This window comes from the organism of the source record quoted next, unplaced genomic scaffold, assembly GCF_019419815.1.
Source record: "Pyrus x bretschneideri cultivar Hongxiangsu unplaced genomic scaffold, Pyrus_bretschneideri_v1 Contig71, whole genome shotgun sequence".
Taxonomy (NCBI): Eukaryota; Viridiplantae; Streptophyta; class Magnoliopsida; order Rosales; family Rosaceae; genus Pyrus; species Pyrus x bretschneideri.
The window spans coordinates 605,539-627,074 of record NW_025999811.1 but is presented as its reverse complement, the minus strand read 5'-3'; the positions used below and the strand labels follow the sequence as shown (position 1 = coordinate 627,074).

Below are 21,536 nucleotides of genomic sequence, written 5' to 3'. Positions count from 1 at the left end.
GTCCGAATATAATCTTTCCTGTGTGGTCGTGACACGCATTTGGTAAGCTTCGGGGGAGATACGAAACTTAGTTGATTAGATTTTTTTTTTTTTTTTTTTTTTTGTTCATAGTAACGGGCATTGTGCAGGTAGGTCATTTTTTTCAGAGAACTGGGGAACAGGTTCATGGTCTTCTTTACACAAATCTATGTTTAGTTTACTACATAGATTAGTGGCAACGATCACACAAATATCGCCAACTACCGCTACTTCGAAATCAAAAAACCGCAAACTAAGGTTAAGTGTTTGTAAAGATGAAAGATTATATGTATTACGTGACTAATGACTGATGTTGCCGAGACACGAAAAACATGAAGCTTCCTGGAACTATTTGGTTTAGTAAAAAGTAAATTTCGAACAACATTGTTTCGTGGTGCTACGCAAGCCAACCACATATTCTGCGGCTCCTCACAAGAATTCGACATCTTCCTGATGCTCCAGAACAATGGTGGCAAGAGCAAGTCTATAAGCTGAAGATCTCAAATTCCTGACTAGAACATATATTTCCTTTCGTCTTAGCTTAGCTGGCGCCGAATCCCATTGTTCCTCTCTGAGACGAGCGAGTACAACTGCCTCGCAAAAAGCTTCTGCTACTGGCTTCTTGCTGCATATAAAATAAAATGCAACTTAGCACACGGCAAATTATGAATGCATAACAAAATAGAAAGAAAAGATGGTCGTTGTAAAGTGGCAAGAGGCTGTGAACTAACCACCCTCTAACAAAACCGGTGGTGATGAAGCCTATTGGCGAACGATGAGTTTCTCTAAGAACAGCGTCCTCTGGCATTTGGAGTTCCCACTTACCAGAAGATTGCTCTGCGAAGTACGATGCCACAGCAGATTGAGGCATTTGAAGTCCTCCATCGAAATTCTCTGACCTGCAAGACTCGCACATGAAGCTTATTTTCAAAATTATTGGTCTGCAGCATGAATATTGCTCTTAAATACGTATAAACGTCTTTCAAAAATAGCCATAAAATTTCAAGTCACTCCCAAGATTAAAATTTTCAACGGTTACATTAAATTTCAGAAAATTTTCATCAATGCAAGTTCTGAATAATGAGGCGTAACGTAAATAGGTCACATTATCTCTCAAACTGGCCTTTATCCTGGTGCAGGCACATTAAAGCATGACACATTCAATAAACTCATTAATCACCAAGATGAAAACCACTCTACTAGTAATAAACGACGAGGAAATTTCAAGCACCACCGTTGTAATCATAATCATAAGCTTTTAGGATATTACTTGAAGGGATAAATCATAAGCTTATAGGATATCAAACAAAATAGACTACCTGGTCCACAGTGATATGTCTGTCAGTCGAGGCGCACAAATTACAGCTCCCTCTTCAAGAAAACCTTCCTTGTAAGCATGAAGTAATACTCTAACAAAACATAATTTACGGTTGTGCTTAAATCTAGTAAACTGATCTTGGCCCGGACCAAGCTTGATTTCATCCCTCATAAACTTCGTGAAACTTGTCTCCTTATCAGCCACATAAGGAAACAGATGTAAATGACAGCCTTCAATTTCATTCAAGAAATTTGTCAGTGAAAAACTCATCCGTGCTACAAAACCATCAAATGAATTTCCATGACAGCCAGCTAATGTAGCATCAGAATTTCCACACTCTGAATTAGATGATGAATTGCTTCTGACACCATGTTGCTGCCTAAAACTCTCAGCATCTCCAACTGCATTAGATTCTTCGTTTAAAGCAACACGGATACTATTCCATGGGGATAAAATGGGAACCCTCAAAGGTCTTATGGCTGGAGGACGCAGTTCCTCTTTAAGATTAGAGGCAGCAGCTTCGGTTTCCTTGAGGCATAAATATGCATCGCAATCAGGAAAATCTGAAGGAAAATATGGCAACCCCACCTAGAAAATAAAAGGGACTTAGATGGAATGTTCGATAACCTTATATTAAATATTATACCCAATAAGTTTCAATGCTTACTTCACATGAAATCCACCGCTTCTCTCTCAAACCCATTGCATGAGCCCCCATAGAGACAAGAGAAATCCAAAATGCCTTGACCCAGCTTAATGGGAGTATAACAGACCATCTGTAAGGAAATAAGTGATAGACTTCTAAGGTAACTTAAAAATTATGAAAGTCAATTGAACAGATGATAAAGTTCGTGATGCAATTTTAAGGCGAGTCAGAAAAGAACAGATTGTCACATTCTACTGTTTATGAAATTCAGAATGTCGAACATCACCTTAACAATTATTGCACGAAGAGTCAGTAGGGTAAAAAAGACAGAGAACTATATAATAAATATTATGAGAAACAAAATATATTAACAGTTTATAAACAGTACGAACATACAACTCAAAAGAAATGGTGTCCACTGAACCCACATATAAGCATTAATACAAGAACATCAAATATGCAGCAATTAACTTAATCCACATAACGCTAATAGAAGAATAAACCAGGAAAAAAAGGAGTTTACCCAACATGCAAGCCTCTTCCGTTACTATTCTTCAAAAGCATAATCGGGCAAGACCGTGAGCCCTGTGACGTGGAGGAAGTATTTAGTGCCCCTGAACTTGAATCATCGAGGCAGAAGAAATTCCTCTTCTGGTCATGTCCTTCATTGCAAAGAACAGCCTCTTCCACTGGAGGGCTTACTCCACTGCTAACATCCCACAAATTGTTTGCTCTGATCTTGCCACTACCTGCAGGTTTGTCTGAAAATTGTCCACAGATAATATCCTCTTTGTCTTCAGTTCCTAGCACATCACCTAGTATACTAGCAGAACCTAAATCTTGAGCATCTGCATTGTTTCCAGTCTCTGTCAATGTGCGAGGATCCTTGACATTAAGGGACAAAATTGCATGAGAAGGAATTTCCTCCTCGTTTTGAAGATAAATTGTAGATTGGGAATCATCATCCGCCTCAGCAGCTGAATGTCTCATCAACTTCCAAGAATGATCTCTAGTCCTATTCAGCCAGACAACAAAATTAGCCATCTTTAACCTCATTACTTTGTTAAATCAATGAAATCCTTTCCGTAACTCACTTGGTAGCGGGGATTAATGTCCTTTGAAGGAGTTGAAATGCTTTTGATCCCACACATTCTAATTTTGCAAGTTGACCCTCAAGTGAGAAACAATTAATCACGATGTCCCTGCCCTCCATCTAAGATAATAATGCATTATATGAATCAGTAAATAATCTACTCAGAAAATGTAGTATCATCTTACAGCAATGCATTCTCTATACTGACATCTACCAAGCCTCGACTAGAGGCGAACTTTGACACCTAAGCACAGCACATAAACCACTTGAGAGTAGCATTTTGTGAAAAAATGTCGGCTTATCAGAGTATCAAGTACAAAGCATAGTAGTAGACGAGTTTCAATATTGCCAATTTGCCATAAATCATCATTCACTCAGAGATTTAAATACCAAACCAGTACTGTTGCATTCTATCTTAAGATCCATAAATCATCACATACTTCCTTCTGACGTGAAGTCAGATGAGATTCAGCCTCTATACACTTACGATTGATATTTGTGTGAACAAAACGAAAGAATGGGTACCTCTTTTTGGCAAGCTAATTTCAGAGTGTCATAAGCTTCAGAGAGAGCAGAAGCATGTATCCACACCCAAAGCTGGCGATCAGTAGAAGAGTGCTTTGTACCCTCTGGTCCATTACATTCATCACCTTCACAGGCAGTGGCATCATTATCTCTATTTGGTTGGCCAGAAGGCCGCCACATATAGTTCACAGGAGCAATTGGTTTTGAAAGAGGTGCTCCCAAATGATGAAGCTGCAGGTCATGTAGTCAATACCTCAAGTCATCCACATTCACAAAGAAAAGTGCAATAGGATAACTTACCATAGCATTATCATATGTGAGACCCGAAATAACAGAACGGGAAACATTTTCAAAACGAGTTGACGGAGGAGGCACCATTACCATGCCTAAGACTGATAGTAACGAATCCTGTATGCATATGAAAAATGTCGTAACATCATAATTTAGTAGCAGAAAAGAACATATTACAACACTTTACCTTTTGAAGAAAAATAAATTAAAGGGTATACAATTTCCTAGGAATAGATTCATAAGATAGGAAGTAAAGTAAATGCCTGCCTCTGGGCCCTCCAACTGAATAGGTGCATGATAGCTTGCATCATGAACAAGCATTCCATCCTTGAACCACTTCAAGACAGCTCTGGACCCCCTTCCTCTACATTTTATTTTATTTTATAAAATAGATAACAAAAAAATTAGTATTTATCAAGAAACATAACAAGTAATACGCAAAAAGTAAGGAATAGCACTGCTAAATTAATAATGCGTTTTACCTGCCCTGCAAACCCAAGGGAAGGTAGTAACCCCAAAGCTTTGTCATTGTGAACCGCTTCGCATGCCAAACATGTGTTCTAAGCCTCTTTGTACCATCCCCTGATGTGCAGAAGCCCTTTTCAAGGTTCATTTTAAGCTCAGCTCTCCTACGAATGCGACGAGGAACGTTCTTCTTGCCATCTTTCTCTGGAGGCAACATCAAAGCATTACTCTGATCAAGTTTTCGCTTCTTTCTACATCTTTTTTTGGCGGCTTGATTGTCGTGAGCAGTGGTTCTTCTTCTCTTGCTTCTCCGAGACCGGAAATCATTGTTCAATCTGTTAGATACAATTGAATGGAGTGTCTCAAGCTCTGAACCCCGTGATTCTGCAAACTTTTGGACATTGATTTTTCGAGGCGGAGCTGATGAAAACTGTTGCCGTCTGAAACCATCGGTAGCCATTAGACACAATTAAACCCCTCAGATGAAGAACGATATTATACCAGTCCACCACACAAAATTATAATCGCCTCTTCACTCTTCAGACATCATTGGCCTCTATTCGCAGTACCAGTCTATTACTCTGAAAACTATGTGAGATTGCGAAATTATCGGAACTGAATGGCTTTGGATTTGCGTTTCAGCTTCTGGTTATCTAGAGGTAGACGTCACAAAATTATATATCAGCCAACGAGAGCGAGCGGCAAGAATAAAGTTAATTAATTTCAATGAAAATATTGAAAAATAAAGAATAAAACCTTACCATGGGAATCTGCAAGTAGAGAGAGAGAGAGGGTACCTGACGACCTGACTACTAAGAGAAGAACAGGTGAGAGAGAGAGAGGGATTTTGCAGCAGAAGGGTGGAGAAAGAAAGGAGGGAAAAAGGTACACGAGCAAGCGGCTGCCTGTTTGATACCTGGAGCAATTTAATTGATTACCGTTGGATCAATCTCAACGGCTGAAACTAAGGGACGTATTCAATTCAGAATTTGAGATACTTTAACGGATTTAAAAATCCATGAATTTTTATAGAGTTTAATTGATTTGTAAAAATTTTATATAAAATTTTGATTCAATATCCTCGAAATTTCATAGATAGAGGTGAGATTTATGGATGCTTAAAATACACTACAAAATATCTCCAATTCTCTCTAATTCCTCAACTTTCTCAAATGCTTTAAAATCAATTTCTAATTGAATACACCTAAAATGTTATAAACTTTTTTAAAATCCTAATTGAATACATCATGATTTCTAAGGATTTTAATAAATTATCTTCAAATTCTAATTGAATACATTGATGAGTTCATATTATACTATATATTTTACCCTTATCTTAGTATTAATATATTATTTATTTTGGTAGATTTTTTATACTTTATTATATATTTTCAATATAGGATATGCGACTTCCTCTGGAGTAAAAAGTAATTCAACGGATGAATTTTGAAGTGATTTTAATTGGAGGATGTTAGTGATTCTTTCAAGATGATTGTATCAAAGTTTCAGACTTTTCTATCAAACCGTTTGACCATGGAGATAAAATAAAGGCTCAGCACGTAGCTTTCTTAGATTAACGTTTTTTGACGTTTTGGGTATTTCGGAGGTCAAGATAATATTTTGATGAAGATTCCTTCTGAGGATTTGTAGGAGACGTCTCCAGCTTTCAAAAGTGACATTTTAGGACCAAATCGGAGTTGATTTGTTTAGTCAAAAGTCTGATTTCCTGATAAGTCTGAATTTTAGTTTAAATAGGAAACCTTTTATTTCCTGTTTTATTATTTTATTATGTTTCCTAGTTTTATTCTAAGACTTTTTAGGGTTTTATTCTGTAATAGTATAAATAAGACTGTTACGGGTAGGAGGGAAGGAGAGGTGGAAACGCACGCACAAGCCTTTGACAATTCAATTTTATTTTCTACGTGTTTTCTATCTTTGTTCTTAATAATATTTTGTTTTATGGTTGTTCATAACTAATTCTTTTGCTAGGATGAAACCACGAGTCTTAGCATGAATATGTGGTTTTATTAATTTGCTTATGAATAGATGCATGCTTGCTTTGAATTATTAATCACCCTAATTAAACTATCTAATTGTCTTAATGATTCGCGACCATTAGGGTTTTTAGACAAATAATTTGATGTAATTTTTGTTGGAACATCACCCTGAAATTGAAGAGGGATTCTTTTGATTAGTAATTGTAAGTTCACTTAAGGCGAACATCACGCATAGTTGTTCAAGGGCTTTTCACAAAGTTTAATGAGTTATGCGTGTTTATATTTAATCTGAACATCACAGACGGGTTGCATGTTAAATATACGTTTTCGCTTGAACATCACAAGGAAAATATGCATTAGGAAAACCTAATTTTCAAAGCATGTACGTGGAAATTCATAAGTAATTAGTAGAATTGCATAGGATGTAATGGTGACGAGTGAACCTTAGGTTTTACAAATTGATTTTCTTTTAAATTGTTCTCTAGTTAATTTCTTTAATTGTTTTATTTTAAAATTCATTTTTATTATTCTAAAATGAACATTTTCTAAACTTTGTTTTAAATAATTATTAAGAGTTGGTTTTAAACACAAATTATTCATTCAATTCATGTGGAATATTACGATAACCTTGTACTCTTGCAAGTATTTTTATCCCTACTTTTACAGGTAGTAAAAATCCTTATCATACTTCTTAAATTTCTGAAAATCAGTTAAAATTTTAATTAAAAACTTCTATATTCATTAAAAAGAATTAAAATTCCTCATAATCCTATGCGAACTAAACACTTTCTGTATCCAAGAAAAACAAGGCATCGGACTGAAAACTCCACTCAGGACTCGGACTGATTTATCAGCTCTCTCTCTCTCCTTTGTTTTAAGTGATGGATCCTATAAACTAGGGAAGCCAGATCAGCGTCGTTGTTTTCAGAGAAACGCATCTTCTCGGCCCTCGCCAACCTCTCAACTCCAAAAACACACACACGAGGAAGGCCAAATGGGCATCAAAGACCACGCCTCAGCCTTCTTCTTGTTCTTCCTCGCAATCTCTTCCCTCTCTACCACTTTCGCCGATTCAATCCACGGCTGCGGCGGCTTCGTCGAGGTAAAAGACTTCATCTTTTTCACTGCTAGAGTTAATGGGTTTTACCCCTTTACCTGATCGAGTATGTAATCGCCACTGTAAACTTGCAGGCTAGTTCTTCTCTGATCAAGGTCAGGAAGCCCACCGATGTTAAATTGGATTATTCTCACATCACGGTATAACAATTTTTGGAATTAGTGCCTGAATTTTACAGCATTTTCGTCACCAATCTAAGCCCAGATACGAGATATCGAATAAGTAACAAATTGATTTTGGGATTTTAGGTTGAGCTTCGGACAGTTGATGGGTTGTTGAAGGATAGCACTCAATGTGCTCCCAATGGTTACTACTTCATTCCCGTATATGACAAGGTATTATTTCTTATTCTTTTTCGGTGTCGGATTTCGCTGGATCTTTACATTTCACGTGCTCTCATGCTTCAGTGATGATGTTGTGTTGTCTGTTAAATTATCAGAGGAGATCGCGAAAAGCCATACCCTTGGTGTTGCTTACTCGACTGAAACTTTCTGCGTTTTTATTATATCTTCATTGGTTCTCATTGCTGTTCTTTGAAATGCAGGGTTCGTTTGTAATTAAAATCAATGGCCCAGAGGGATGGTCATGGAACCCAGACAAGGTTTATTAATTTTTCTTTTCTCTGTATTTCTATCTATTCCTGATATCCTATATGTGACATGTTGACTCAAAATTTGCGCTTGTCCTGAAATCTGACAACAGTAGTCTTTTCTAGGTTCCTGTTGTTGTTGACGATTCTGGCTGCAATGGCAGTGAAGATATTAACTTTCGGTTTACAGGGTGTGTTCTTTTGCTCTTATTTGAGTTTGCATGATCTTATAAGCATTTCTGTCCTTCTTGCTTTGGTCTTTTGGAATAAATTACCTTGTGGTATATGTGGGTAGGTTCTCCTTGTCTGGTAGAGTAGTGGGAGCCGTTGGCGGATGGAGCTGCTCCATTCAAAATGGAGGTCCTCCAAATATTGAAGTTGAACTTTTGTCTGATACTGGTGATGTTGTTTCCTCTGTTATAACATCAGCTGGGGGTGTTTACATGTTCAAAAATATTATTCCAGGTACAAAAGTTGAGGCTTTGTGTATATTCCAACTCATAAAGTTTTCCGATATGTGACATACTCTTTAACAGATATTGTGATTTGATTATTTTCCAATGTCCTGTACACTTGACAGTTATGATCTGGTGTCCTTGTGAAACTGTAATTTTCTTCATGCATCGGTTGTTAATTGTGATTAGGTTTCTAGGACCATTTTTTATTACTGAAAGATTTCCTTGTATTCACCTCTCTCATTTAGTCCATTGTTTCAGCAAATGAATGACTTTGCTATATCCTTCTTGTGTGCAGGAAAATATGAATTACGTGCTTCACACCCTGACTTGAAAGTTGAAATAAGAGGTTCAACAAAGGTTCATTTCTTATTCTTTCTTATGCCATATTGTTTTACTTTTCTTTTTGACTTGTGTGTTGTATTTCTTTCCCATTGAATTCACAAGGCCTTTCTTGGCAAATAAGAGTATATGATCTTATATTAAGTTACTTGGTTCACAACATGTGACTTGGTTTTATGATTATAATAGTTACTTGGTTTTATAAAGTTATATTATGTTACATAGTTTCATAAGATTATATTACAGTTCCATTGATAAGCCTTTGTTAATTTATATGCCACTCATGTGGAATTAATATACTTCTTGCAGGTGAATTTGGGTTTCGGAAATGACGTAGTGGATGACATTTTCTTTGTCCCTGGGTATGATGTTCGTGGATTTGTTGTTTCTCAGGTAAAAATGTTACTTTAGAGATGATTGCTCAATATACAGTTTGCTTTGTCTACAAGTCCTTATCTTACATATCTGCCATCTAATGAATTGAGAAATCTATCCATTAGTACAAGAGTTAGCTTGATCTATTTACAGATGTTTCTTCTAATTAATGTTGGTTCCCCCTAATATGGTGGTGAGGTGGCATTGGAGTTCTAGCTCATTTACCTGTACTATAGACTGATTTTTTTCTTCTTCTTTCTTGTTTGGGGTAGGGAAATCCAATATTGGGAGTTCACGTTTATTTACACTCAGATGACGTCTTAGAGGTAGACTGTCCCCAAGGTTCTGGAACTGCCTCTGGAACGAGGAAGGCACTCTGCCATGCTGTATCTGATGATCATGGGATGTTCATTTTTAAATCAGTACCTTGTGGTAATTATGTATATTTTCTGTTTATTTGTTTTATTTTTGGTAGTTTCATTGCACTTTTTCCCCATGTGTGTCCGCTTTGTTTGTTCTCTTCTGCTTATTTAAGCTATATATTATAATGTTCCATTGAGATGTGTAACTGATTGGTGTGTTTTAGATCATATAAGATTGTATACTTTTCAAATTTGTGGCCAACAAACTATATAGAAGCTGTATTTGGCCTTTCTTCTATAACTAGTGAACAATCTTACACATCAATGTGTAGGTCAGCCGAATAGATGCTCGCGATTCTTGTAGAAATCCACAATTTAGTTTTCCTTGGATAACCTATTTGAAAAATCTTGTGGGTGAATAAAATGACAGCTCTTACCCCCACCCACCCAAAAAAAAAAAGGTTAAAAGAAGGGGTAGTGGGTGTAGACAAAGAGCAGAACATTTATGTTCAGACAAATATTTATATGATTTTCTTTGCTAATCACTGCCTTGCTACCTTCATCAGAAATCCTAGTTATTGCGCTGCCTTATTCTGTTAATGAAATTTCAAGATTCATCTGATTTGAAGCACTCTTGCTTGGAAAATGCTCATCATACACATTACTGCTTTCAAATTGAACCTGGGGCTCAGTCTCATTGAATCATTTGCAGGAACATATGAGCTCATACCTTACTACAAGGGTGAAAACACAGTATTCGATGTTTCACCTCCTGTCATGTCAGTAACTGTTGAGCATCAACACGTGACAGTTCCTCAGAAGTTCCAGGTAGGATGCATAGCGGCCTATGAGGTCAAAATTTAGACATTTGGTGTTTTTCCATTATTGAGCTTGGAATATTCCAGGTAAGATGCATGGAGGCCTATTTGGTCAAAATTCAGACATTTGGTGTTTTTTCTATTATTGAGCTTGGAATGGGTATATAATTCCGCTCCCATTGTCGCTAAGTGCAATCATGGGAGCTCTAATCATACCACATGGGTTTCAAACTCCCATGAAGAGGGAATTCTAATCATTCTACAACTTTGTCTTTAAATATTCTTTGGTGTTTCTTTTTCTTTAGTAAGGGTATTATTTAAAAATAGGAAAAACTTTAATTCCTATTACTACACAAACCAAACATAGGAATGGAAATAAAATGTATTTTCTTGTTACCATTTCCCAGAATTTTCAAACAAAGGATTGGAACCATTTCGTTCCCAACCTCTAGGAATATGTATGGAAGTCCATTCCCAAATAACTCATTATGCGGACCAATCAGGCCCCCTCAAAGTATACAAGATTAAACTTTACATTACTCTTACAAGTCATTTAACCTCATGTGGTTTGGGTTAAATCTATTGATTGGCTGCCCATTCTTCATTGTGAAAGTGTCATATTGCAAATATGTATAGCTGTATAAAGTTATGATACAAATATGTTATTCACACCGATTTCAATTAGATAGACAATTGGAAGCCCCTCCATCCCTTTGAAAATGTTATCTAATTTATTTGTGTATGCTGACATTAGTTACTTTTATGTTGTGCTGTGTTGTGATTTTTAGCATATGTTTTACAGCTTTATCTTTTATTCTTGTTGCATAGGTCACTGGATTTTCTGTTGGGGGCCGAGTTGTGGATGGAAATGATGAAGGCGTTGAAGGTGTTAAAATTATAGTTGATGGCCATGAAAGGTCCATCACTGACAAACAAGGGTATTACAAACTTGACCAGGTATAATTATGTATCTACTTTTCTTCCTTCCTGTTGGCTTTCTTGTTACACAATGAAATAATGAAAAAGGCCAAAAGCTCATAGCTGTTTTTTTGTTCAAATTTCTTGCTTTTAGTTTAAATCAAATGTCCAACATTTTGGCCTTTCTACCTCCACCTAAGGGACATTCTCAAAAATTAAAAAAGAATGGTATGCCATATTCAAAAGTGCAATTAGGCAAGTCAAAAAAGATGAACATTCTCCTCTTCTTTTCCTTGTATAATTGCGCAAGGAATGGCTAATAGTGCCTTGGTGTTTACCGTTAGCTGTTCCTTAAACAACTATACGAGATGTGGGCCATTCAATCTTTCCCTGAGACTCCGCACAGAAACAAACTACATTTTAGCTTCAGTAAAACACATGATACGCCAACAGGAAGAAAGGCACGTATTAAGTCTTCTTCTTTGAACATATTGCAAGTGATGCTCCTTCTAAGATCAATTGTCTAGGATAGAATGCATACCTTGGGTGGTCTACTGGTCTTTATCCTTTCAAAACAAAGGATCAGGATAGAAACAGATGGGTTGCATCCAACCTCCTTAAAAGATTTATAAGTCCATCCGTGATGGTTCTAACTTCGAACACCTCCTTATCCAAACTAGATGACATACTATTGTTATTTTTATTGGTATTGAATTTAGGTTACTTAGCTGTTCAATGTTGCAGGTTACTTCCAATCGCTATGCAATTGAAGCCACAAAGGAGCATTACAAGTTCAGCAGTTTGAACGATTATTTGGTAGAGTATTTTATGGGAATCTCTTTCTGAACTTGTACATTGATTCTATAACAAGTTTACCATCCATATGTGTTATTAGAAGCTACAATGTTAGTATTCTGCGTTTAACTAGGTGATTTTCATCATAATGAATTGCACTTTGTTATTTTGCTCTTACTTTGCTGGCTGATCCAGGTATTACCGAATATGGCTTCAATTATGGATATTAAAGCAGTTTCCTATGATATCTGTGGTGTGGTTCATATGGTTACTGCTGGTTACAAGGCAAAGGTAAATATCACATTTCCTATGTTCCTCTTTCTGTGTTATACTTATATGCAGGATTAATACTTGCTATATTTAAATTTTAGGTAGCTTTGACTCATGGCCCTGAAAATGTCAAACCTCAAGTGAAACAGACTGATGGAAGTGGAAATTTCTGCTTTGAGGTATGTTAGCTTGATGTGCAATAAGGATGTGCTCTTTATTTCTGGGCCTGTATAGAAACAAGTACTGTCTTGTCTGATATTGAGATGGTTGAGGTTATGGAAGAGAAGGGGTACTGGTCCAGTTCTCAATGATTGAAGCCAGAATCAATTACTCTCCGCTCCTTCATATTTATTTTATACGTGTTTGATTTTGCAAGTGTGAACTAAGTTCTTATATGAAGTGTTGCAAAGTTGTTTGATCCACGAACTGACATTTTCCTGTTTTAGAATCCGATTCTAAGCATAGAACTGCTTGAACCACTTTAGAACTTCCTATAAAGAAAAGTGTTGTTAAACCAATTTAGTCATTTGTACAAGAAGGTTAGTTGATAAGGTGTAGAAGTACAACTTATGAGAACCGATCTTAGGTGTTTTTTCTGTGCAAGCAGCAGTTATCAATTTAGCAAGTTGATTTTGTGCTCTATATTTTTTTTGGCTTGCCTTTTTTGGGTGGGTTTTCAGCCACGCGTTCATTGGCTTATGCATTGTGGATCCAAAGTTAACCCCTTTACCTATTGAATTTACATCTTTGTCTTTTATGCCCAGGTTACACCTGGTGAATATCGTTTATCTGCTTTAGCAGCTACGCCTGAGAGTGCTTCTGGTCTAATGTTTTTGCCATCTTATGTTGATGTTGCTGTAAAAAATCCATTATTGAACGTCAAGTTTTCTCAGGTAAGACTTCTTAAATGATATGGATAATTGTTTTTCCATAAAATATAATGACTTTCTTTTCTTTTTTTATCTTTGAATCTTCAATGCTTGCTCATACTTAATAGATAGGCACTAAAGCTGCGTTTCACCATGAATAGAGAACCTTTGCATCAAAGTTCAGCTTGATTTGGTTGGTCTGGTTATTCATTTGGCTAGTAATTATTAGCGCAAATGAAATGACCACCAAAATTGCTTCTTTGATCAACATATAAAATCTGAACGTTTCTACATGTGCTTGCTTATGTTAGATGTGCAATTTCTTAATAATTTTTTTTTATGTTCTGATATTTCTCTCTTTTTGTCATTAATTAAGGCATTGGTCAATGTTCGTGGAACTGTAACCTGCAAGGAGAAGTGTGGTGCATCTGTTTCTGTTACCCTGGTTGGTTTAGCTGGTAAACGTAATGAAGAGAGGACAGTTAGTTTGACTAACGAGAGTAGTGAATTTCACTTCGAAAGTGTCATACCAGGGAAATACAGATTTGAGGTACAGTTCTTCGTCTATTGCCATTACATTATTTTGAACTATTATGCGCTGCAGAACGTTGTTATGAAATGATAAAAGAAAGTGTGCATGTCAGAACTAGCATTCATTTGGTATTATTGCCATTAATATGCTTGTTTTCTTTGAATGTATGTTGTTATGTTAGGTCAAACATAATTCAGAAGAACCCACAGCTGTTGAAGATAATTGGTGCTGGGAGAAAAGTTCCATTGATGTGGATGTTGGTGTGGATGATGTAGAAGGAATTGAATTTGTTCAAAAAGGCTACTGGGTCAATGTAATTTCCACCCATGATGTAGATGCTTATATGACTCAGCCAGATGGTTCTTCCATCAATTTGAAAATTAAGGTTTGTGTTGTTATTTGATAAGCCCCGGTGATCTAAACTAAGATGCATGTGCACGGGCATCTGAAATTCATTTTTTTTCCTCCTCTTTATGAATTGCAGAAAGGTTCCCAGAATATTTGTATAGAATATCCTGGAGTGCATGAACTTTATTTTGTCAACTCGTGTATTTTCTTCGGGAGCTCATCAATTGAGATTGATACTTTAAACCCATTGGTACAGTGTTATCTTCCTTTTTTTTGTTTTTCATTTCTTGTGACCTTGCTTCCGTAAAATCTTTTTCCCATCACATCTTTTATATATTTTTGCAGCCTATTTATCTGAAAGGAGAAAAGTATCTTGTTAAAGGACAAATCAATGTTTCATCCAGCTCATTTGAGGGTGTCAGCGAGGTACCTGAGAATTTCATTGTGGATATTCTGAATGCGGGGGGTAGTATTATAGATGAGACCACGGCTTGGCTGTCTTCCAGTGGAAATGATCAAAGTGCCGTACTGTATGAATATTCTGCATGGGCCAATCGTGGAGAAAGACTTACCTTTGTTCCTCGGGATCCAAGGTTCATAGTTAATTGTTTCTCCTTATAACTAAGCAGTCATGGCTCTTGCACATCTCAAATGTTTAGATGTGTCTTCTACATATTGTGCTTTGTATATCCTCTTCTTGTTGGTTTCTTATGCACTGAATTGTTACTTATCCTTTTAAAGATTTACTTCCTCTTTCTTGCAAAGAAAACTTGGTTTAGTACTGCATTTGTTTTGAATGGTTTGCTATTATTACCTCACCATCTTTTGCTTCTGACTTGAGCTGTGATGTTGTGCAGAACTGATGAGACGAGGAAGATCTTGTTTTATCCTAGACAACATCATGTATGGATTGGTTTTGGATTTTCCAACTAAAGAAATGTAAGTCTATTATTTTCTATCAAAGATTATTCTAAAAAAATTTCTTTTTCAGGTCTTAATTACAAATGATGGCTGTCAAGCTTCAATCCCTCCATTCTCTGGTAGATTGGGTTTATATATTAAAGGATCAGTCTCTCCCCCTCTTTCTGAAGTTCATATTAAGATTCTTGCCTCTGGGGATAGCCAGATTGCTCAACTTAAGGATGGTGAACTAGTACTTGAAACTACTACGGGAATGGATGGCTCTTTTGTTGGGGGACCTTTATATGATGAAATAACATACCGTGTTGAGGCTTCAAAGGTTTAGACATCTACTAAAACCTTAATTTACTTTCTTCAATAAAGTGTCTGTCATGGTGTACTTTCCTTCTTTAACCGTCTTGAAGGTGATGCATTTGAATATTCATGACTTGATATTTGGTATTTGCACTTTGTGCACTTTTTGGATTCTAGGTGGTAGTTTGTAAAATTTATTTGGAATTTGCAAGGATTAAAACATGCTATATAGGAGACCAAGAAAATCTAGTACATCAATTTAAGAGATATATAATTCAGATGGTACAAATCTTGGAGACCTTGCCCTTCACTTTGTGTCTTGAGATTGTTAGTATAAACCTTCCTAATAAACTTGTGATTCAACAACCTTTTAACTTTTTGACATATTTGTGCTTACTTTTACATCTTTTTGTTTTTCTCAATTACGGATGAATTAAATGAAGAACAAATAAGAGGTTGATATCTTTGTTCCATCATTAAGATTCTCTCTTTCTGGCTTGGTACACTGCAATTGGTTGTTAAAAGTACATAGATAATATAAACGAATGGTTGTACACTTTTTATAACTGTAATATTAATGATAAGTGAGGAATGAACTAAGATCATTTTCACTTGTGAGCTGAGTACAAGAAATACGTGAAACTACAATTCGTGATATCAACCTAATGCCATCCATTTTGTGCAGCCTGGGTACCATTTAAAACAAGTTGGGCCTCATTCCTTTTCTTGTCAGAAGCTTGGCCAAATTTCTGTAAATATTCATTCTAAAGATGATGCTAAAGAGCCTATTCCTTCAGTGTTATTATCTTTGAGTGGTGATGATGGCTACAGAAACAACTCAGTATCTGCAGCTGGTGGAGCATTCCTGTTTAACAACTTATTTCCAGGGACATTCTATCTCCGTCCTTTGCTAAAGGTACCCTTCTAGGATATGCATGCTAATTATTCGCTTTTTCTTCCTACTCTGCACTCTCTTTCTTTAATCTCCTTGTTTTGGATCTTCAGAATGTACGGGTTAAATAATTTTGAATGCATTATGATGTTACAAGACTTGTTCAACAATCATCAATCATTTTACTAAAAACCATTTATGTTATTTTTATCTTATGTTTGTGGTTGGTCACAAATCTAGTAACACTTGCATTGTTCACCTTGGCTCAGAAATAGTAAGAAAACTGAGTTCCACCATGTATCTTGCTAAAATAACATTGGAATTGAAATGATTGTAAAGCTAGTTTAGGCAAAAGTCCGTTGGATATATATTATATATATAAATACATATAATACAGTTATCTACATTTTGTATGTAATAAATACATATAATACAGTTATCTACATTGTGTATGTAAGTATATCTGACATATAATTTCTAAGGACTGATGTTTTTGTAGTACATGCTGGCAAGACTTGTATACATCCTATGTATTTGTGTCATAATTTTTTGGGTTCTTTACAAAATTACATTGTTTTTAAAGATAACTTAAAAAAAAAAAAAAAAAAAAAAAAAAAGATGTTTTCAAAAGAGAAATAAAACACTTGATTATTTCTACTTCAAAAGTCAGTTTTTTGGGTACCACATGCAATGGGTTTGTAAACTTGTTTTGCCTTTGACATTTGGAGTCTTGTTTGTATAATTTGCAAGCTAGTTAACTCTATTTTTCTCATATTATGTTAGTACTGCTAGGACTCGCTTGATATTTAGGATTGGCATGGCTGGGACAACTCACTAAATTTAATGATTGTTGAATGAAAATATGAATGCCAACTTGCATATTGTGTCCAAGTGAAGATAGAAGATGGAGAAATCATGAAGAAAACTTATCCCTCCTAATCCCCACAAAAATGGTAGGATTGTGAGGGACAAGTTTTCTTCATGACTACTCTCCATCTTTTGTGATCACTTGGACAAAAATATGCGAGTTGACATCCATACTTCTATTCAACATTCATTGAATCTAGTGGATTATCCAAGCCAACCCATTCCTAGACATTAAATGAGCCCTAATAGTGTAAGTTTGTCCCCATAAAAATAAAATCCTAGGTCTGCCAAGATTGATCATAATACAAAGCGCATAACAACTTCTTGATTAAATGGTTTATCTGTTTGCCAAAGCTTAGGCTACAATTAATTACTCCACCTAAAAAGGGACTTTTTTTTTGTTCTTGACGTGTTGTAGGAGTTTGCCTTTTCTCCTCCGGCACTGGCGATAGATCTTGGTTCTGGGGAGTCTAAAGAAGCTATTTTCCTGGCTACTCGAGTGGCTTACAGGTTTTCCATTAGTCTTCTCTTATATTTAGTTTGCATAAATATTTTGTAACAATGCGATCATGTTAAAAAAAAAAAAAAAAAAAAAAATTATTATTGCCCTTGCACGTATAAACATCAACAAACCATTCTCTCTTTCATATTTAGAATTTTGAACAACATGTTTTTTACAATTTGGAACTTAAATATTGGAACTAGGAATTTGTTGGATCTGTGGATTAAAATATTTCCGGATTGTAGCAATTTTATCCACGGATTTCTCCTTTGCCAAGATTTGATCAAATTGATTTGAAACTTGATGCAATTCTTGTGCAGTACAACTTTGACCAATTGATTTTGCTTCCTTCCCTTTTTAGTCATTGTTGTTCACTTTTGGTAATCATCTAATGAGTTTATGCTACTGTGATTTTAACTTTTAACTAGTTTTCTTTTTCTTTTCCAAAATGACTTTAATCCATATTATGTACATCACAGCATATTTTTCTGTGCATGCGTGGTCCAAGTTTTGAAATCTTTAAAACCAAACCTGTTCCATTTGTACTTATAATGGTACTATAGAATTTTTATCTGTGTAACCATGTAGAAACATACAGATTTGAAATTAATTTATGCTTCTTTCTGTGAGATGCTAAGTTGGTTTATACTCTTTCCAGTGCCATGGGTGTCGTTACTCTATTGTCTGGCCAACCAAAAGAAGGTGTGTTAGTTGAGGCCAGATCAGAATCGAAAGGCTATTATGAGGAAACAGTGACTGATTCATCCGGAAGTTATCGTTTGAGAGGACTTCTTCCTGACGCAATCTATGTAATCAAAGTAGTGAAAAGGGATGGTTTGGGTAGCGCTAAAATTGAGCGTGCATCACCAGAATATGTTCCTATCACGGTTAGCAACTAGCAATTTTTTATCAAATAGAACGAACTTCCTTGGAGTGGAAAGATCAGTCTAGTATTAGAAACTGAAAAAAAATAAAATTGAAGACTGCAACAAAGTCTTGGATAATTTTGCTTCCCATGTGTATATATTTAATTATTTATTTATTCAGCGTTTTGGTAATTTTGTAGGTTGGCCACGAGGATATCAAAGGATTAGATTTTCTGGTTTTTGAACAACCAGACACAACTATTTTAAGTTGCCATGTTGAAGGAAAGAGAATAAAGGAACTGCATCCACATCTACTAGTGGAAATCAAATCTAGTGATCTATCTATAACTGAGTCCGTCTTCCCTCTTCCGCTTTCCAACTTTTTCCAGGTGAAGGACTTACCCAAGGGTAAGCACCTTCTGCAGCTTCGTTATGGCCTACCGTCAAGCAGCCATAAGTTTAAATCCGAGGTTATCGAGGTTGATTTAGAGCAGAATACTCGCATACATGTTGGCCCACTCAGATATGCATTTGAGGAGGATCAGCAGAAACAGGTTTGTTTGTTCAACTTCACTGTCCAATTGCTTTTTGACAATCTTGTGAAAGTGTAATGGTGTAAAGTTATATACCACAATTCTTATTTTCTTCAACCATCATACACATAGATGCTTCTAATTCATGGTAATTTCTGAAACGGCACATCTCCTCTTTCCGTGCTTACTCTTGTTTAGAATTGTTCAATTTCTGCATGTGAGGCTATGAATCGAGTTAATAGTCAAGCTAACGAAATATTCATTTTGTTTTTCCTCTTCCACTTCCATGACCTACAGGAGTTGACTCCGGCACCAGTTTTCCCTCTTATAGTCGGCGTGTCAGTGATTGCTCTGTTTGCCACTATTCCAAGGTATTTGTTATATTATTTTCCTCCAACTGCACCTGCTGCTTACTGGTTCTGGTCCTTTTTGTGCTCATGAACATGCTGTAATTGTTGTCTACTTTTATTATGCCTCACCTTGAAGGTTGAAGGACTTATACCAATCTACGGTGGGAATACCAACACCTGGATTCATCACAACTGCAAAGAAGGAAGTACGAAAGCCCGTTTTGAGAAAGAAGACTTACTGAATATCTGTTTGTGCCTAAGAGAAATGCACCTCGGGTAATATCTAATATTGAATCGGATATGCCCTTGCTGTTTGGAGGTTGAAGATGATCTTAGCCTAGGAAAAGAGCTTTAGAAAATTAGAGCCACTCGGTTTATTTATCCTCGCGTCATGTAGCCAGGTACGGTTTTGTGATACAAATTTTTTTTATTCCCACCATGGTTGTGGTCCTTCATGACCTAATTTTTGGCCTTCAACTCTAAGATGATTAGTCTTGGTATTTTCGGAAGGTTAGTGACATACAGGATGATTGATAAGGGCGGGATTGAGTTGGGGGGCCTGAAAGGGCTCACATTTCATAACAACAGGCATGTGTATGTATGTTATGAACCTGCATATCTTAACAACAGATATTATGTATGTTAATTGTTTTCAAATCGCGATTAGAACCGTAATCATAGTACATTTTATTGACGTTATCGAAGTTTTCATTTATCTTGAAATTAAAAGTGTGATTTTAAGAACACAATCGAGTTTATAATTGTATGGGACTCACCATCGTGTATGACTTGATCAGGCTTTCGAGCATCTTGCTTGATTCCCGAGTTAAAACCACGAACACATAAATTAAAATAAATGAAAGTTACCCATATTACTAAACCCCTACTTTTCTCTTATATTTTTCGCTACGGTTAAACCTCTCTAGAGTAATACTCTGTATAGGAATAATCTTCTTATAGTTATAAAAAAAGTTTCGGTCCCAATTTGGCTCAATTATATATAGTAATAAATTTCACATTGTAATACGTTATAACTTTTCTAGGTTTCGTATTAAAGAAAGTCGCCTTTATGTAGTAATAAATTGTCAATAAGAATAAAATGTGCAATGTCACAAAGAAGCATTATTGAACATCTTCTTAGTGAAGCCATATTGTTTCTAGCTTCTTAAGCATGTTTACAAAGAAGCATTAAAAAGAAAAAGTTAGAAGCATAGAAGTACGTGATTGATTTTAACATCGCAACTACAACACATCCTTTTTATCCATTAATTTAATCTTATATTCATTACAAAGTAATCAAATCACTCCCTGTTTCAGGATTTGTATAAAATGTTACATGTAAGTCTTTTCACATGATATTATATTATTGAATTGAGACGTCACGTGGCAGTGAATCTTCCACGTAAGTTGCTCTCCCAAATTTTAACATGAACATTTTAGCATTCACCGTTGCACCTAACTCCTAAGAAACTTCAACTCCTACCCTTCTTTAATGTCGATTGTACTTTAAAAAAAATCATTATCTTCCTATTTTTCCAAGACTGGAATTCCAGTTAATCAAACAATTCTTTAATTTCCACGAAGTGAAACTAACACCATCGAGTTTATCGAAGTTTTCATTTATCTTGAAATTAAAAGTGTGATTTTAAGAACACAATCGAGTTTATAATTGTATGGGACTCACCATCTTGTATGACTTGATCAGGCTTCCGAGCATCTTGCTTGATTCCCGAGTTAAAACCACGAACACATAAAATAATAAAAATGAAAGTTACCCATAATACTAAACCCCTACTTTTCTCTTCTATTTTTCGCTACGGTTAAACCTCTCTAGCGTAATACTCTGTATAGGAATAATCTTCTTATGGTTATAAAAAAAGTTTCGGTCCCAATTTGGCTCAATTATATATAGTAATAAATTTCACATTGTAATACGTTATAACTTTTCTAGGTTTCGTATTAAAGAAAGTCGCCTTTATGTAGTAATAAATTGTCAATAAGAATAAAATATGCAATGTCACAAAGAAGCATTATTGAACATCTTCTTAGTAAAGCCATATTGTTCCTAGCTTCATAAGCATGTTTAAAAAGAAGCATTAAAAAGAAAAAGTTAAAAGCATAGCAATGCATGATTGATTTTAATACTGCAACTACAACACATCATTTTT

General features: G+C 35.7%; 2 protein-coding genes across 3 annotated transcripts; one reads left to right on the top strand and one right to left on the bottom strand.

The window, feature by feature from the left end:
* Positions 1-277: 277 nt before the first annotated feature.
* Positions 278-5,248, bottom strand: LOC103956891 (ribonucleases P/MRP protein subunit POP1). Of its 2 annotated transcripts, none has more exons than XM_048574385.1 (11): positions 5,154-5,248; positions 4,374-5,009; positions 4,159-4,255; positions 3,901-4,008; positions 3,601-3,831; positions 3,077-3,195; positions 2,506-2,997; positions 2,004-2,112; positions 1,338-1,924; positions 750-917; positions 278-643 (listed from the first exon to the last, which is right to left on the bottom strand). In XM_048574385.1, the coding sequence occupies exons 2-11, from the start codon at positions 4,814-4,816 to the stop codon at positions 448-450; spliced, it is 2,550 nt and encodes an 849-aa protein (XP_048430342.1). In that variant the 5' UTR covers positions 4,817-5,009; positions 5,154-5,248; the 3' UTR covers positions 278-447. The 2 variants fall into 2 exon arrangements, with proteins under 2 accessions (XP_048430342.1, XP_048430344.1); XM_048574387.1 differs by having other exon boundaries at positions 5,118-5,242.
* A 1,915-nt stretch (positions 5,249-7,163) lies between these two features.
* LOC103956877 (nodal modulator 1) lies at positions 7,164-20,067 on the top strand. The gene is made up of 27 exons (XM_009368929.3): positions 7,164-7,455; positions 7,545-7,610; positions 7,719-7,805; positions 8,015-8,071; positions 8,186-8,250; positions 8,355-8,524; positions 8,813-8,874; positions 9,166-9,249; positions 9,504-9,663; positions 10,306-10,421; positions 11,240-11,368; positions 12,074-12,145; positions 12,320-12,415; positions 12,496-12,573; positions 13,159-13,287; positions 13,640-13,813; positions 13,977-14,180; positions 14,280-14,393; positions 14,489-14,736; positions 15,001-15,046; positions 15,135-15,383; positions 16,044-16,274; positions 17,536-17,627; positions 18,278-18,506; positions 18,686-19,039; positions 19,316-19,389; positions 19,505-20,067. The coding sequence occupies exons 1-27, from the start codon at positions 7,348-7,350 to the stop codon at positions 19,608-19,610; spliced, it is 3,600 nt and encodes a 1,199-aa protein (XP_009367204.2). The 5' UTR covers positions 7,164-7,347; the 3' UTR covers positions 19,611-20,067.
* The last annotated feature ends 1,469 nt before the right edge of the window (positions 20,068-21,536 follow it).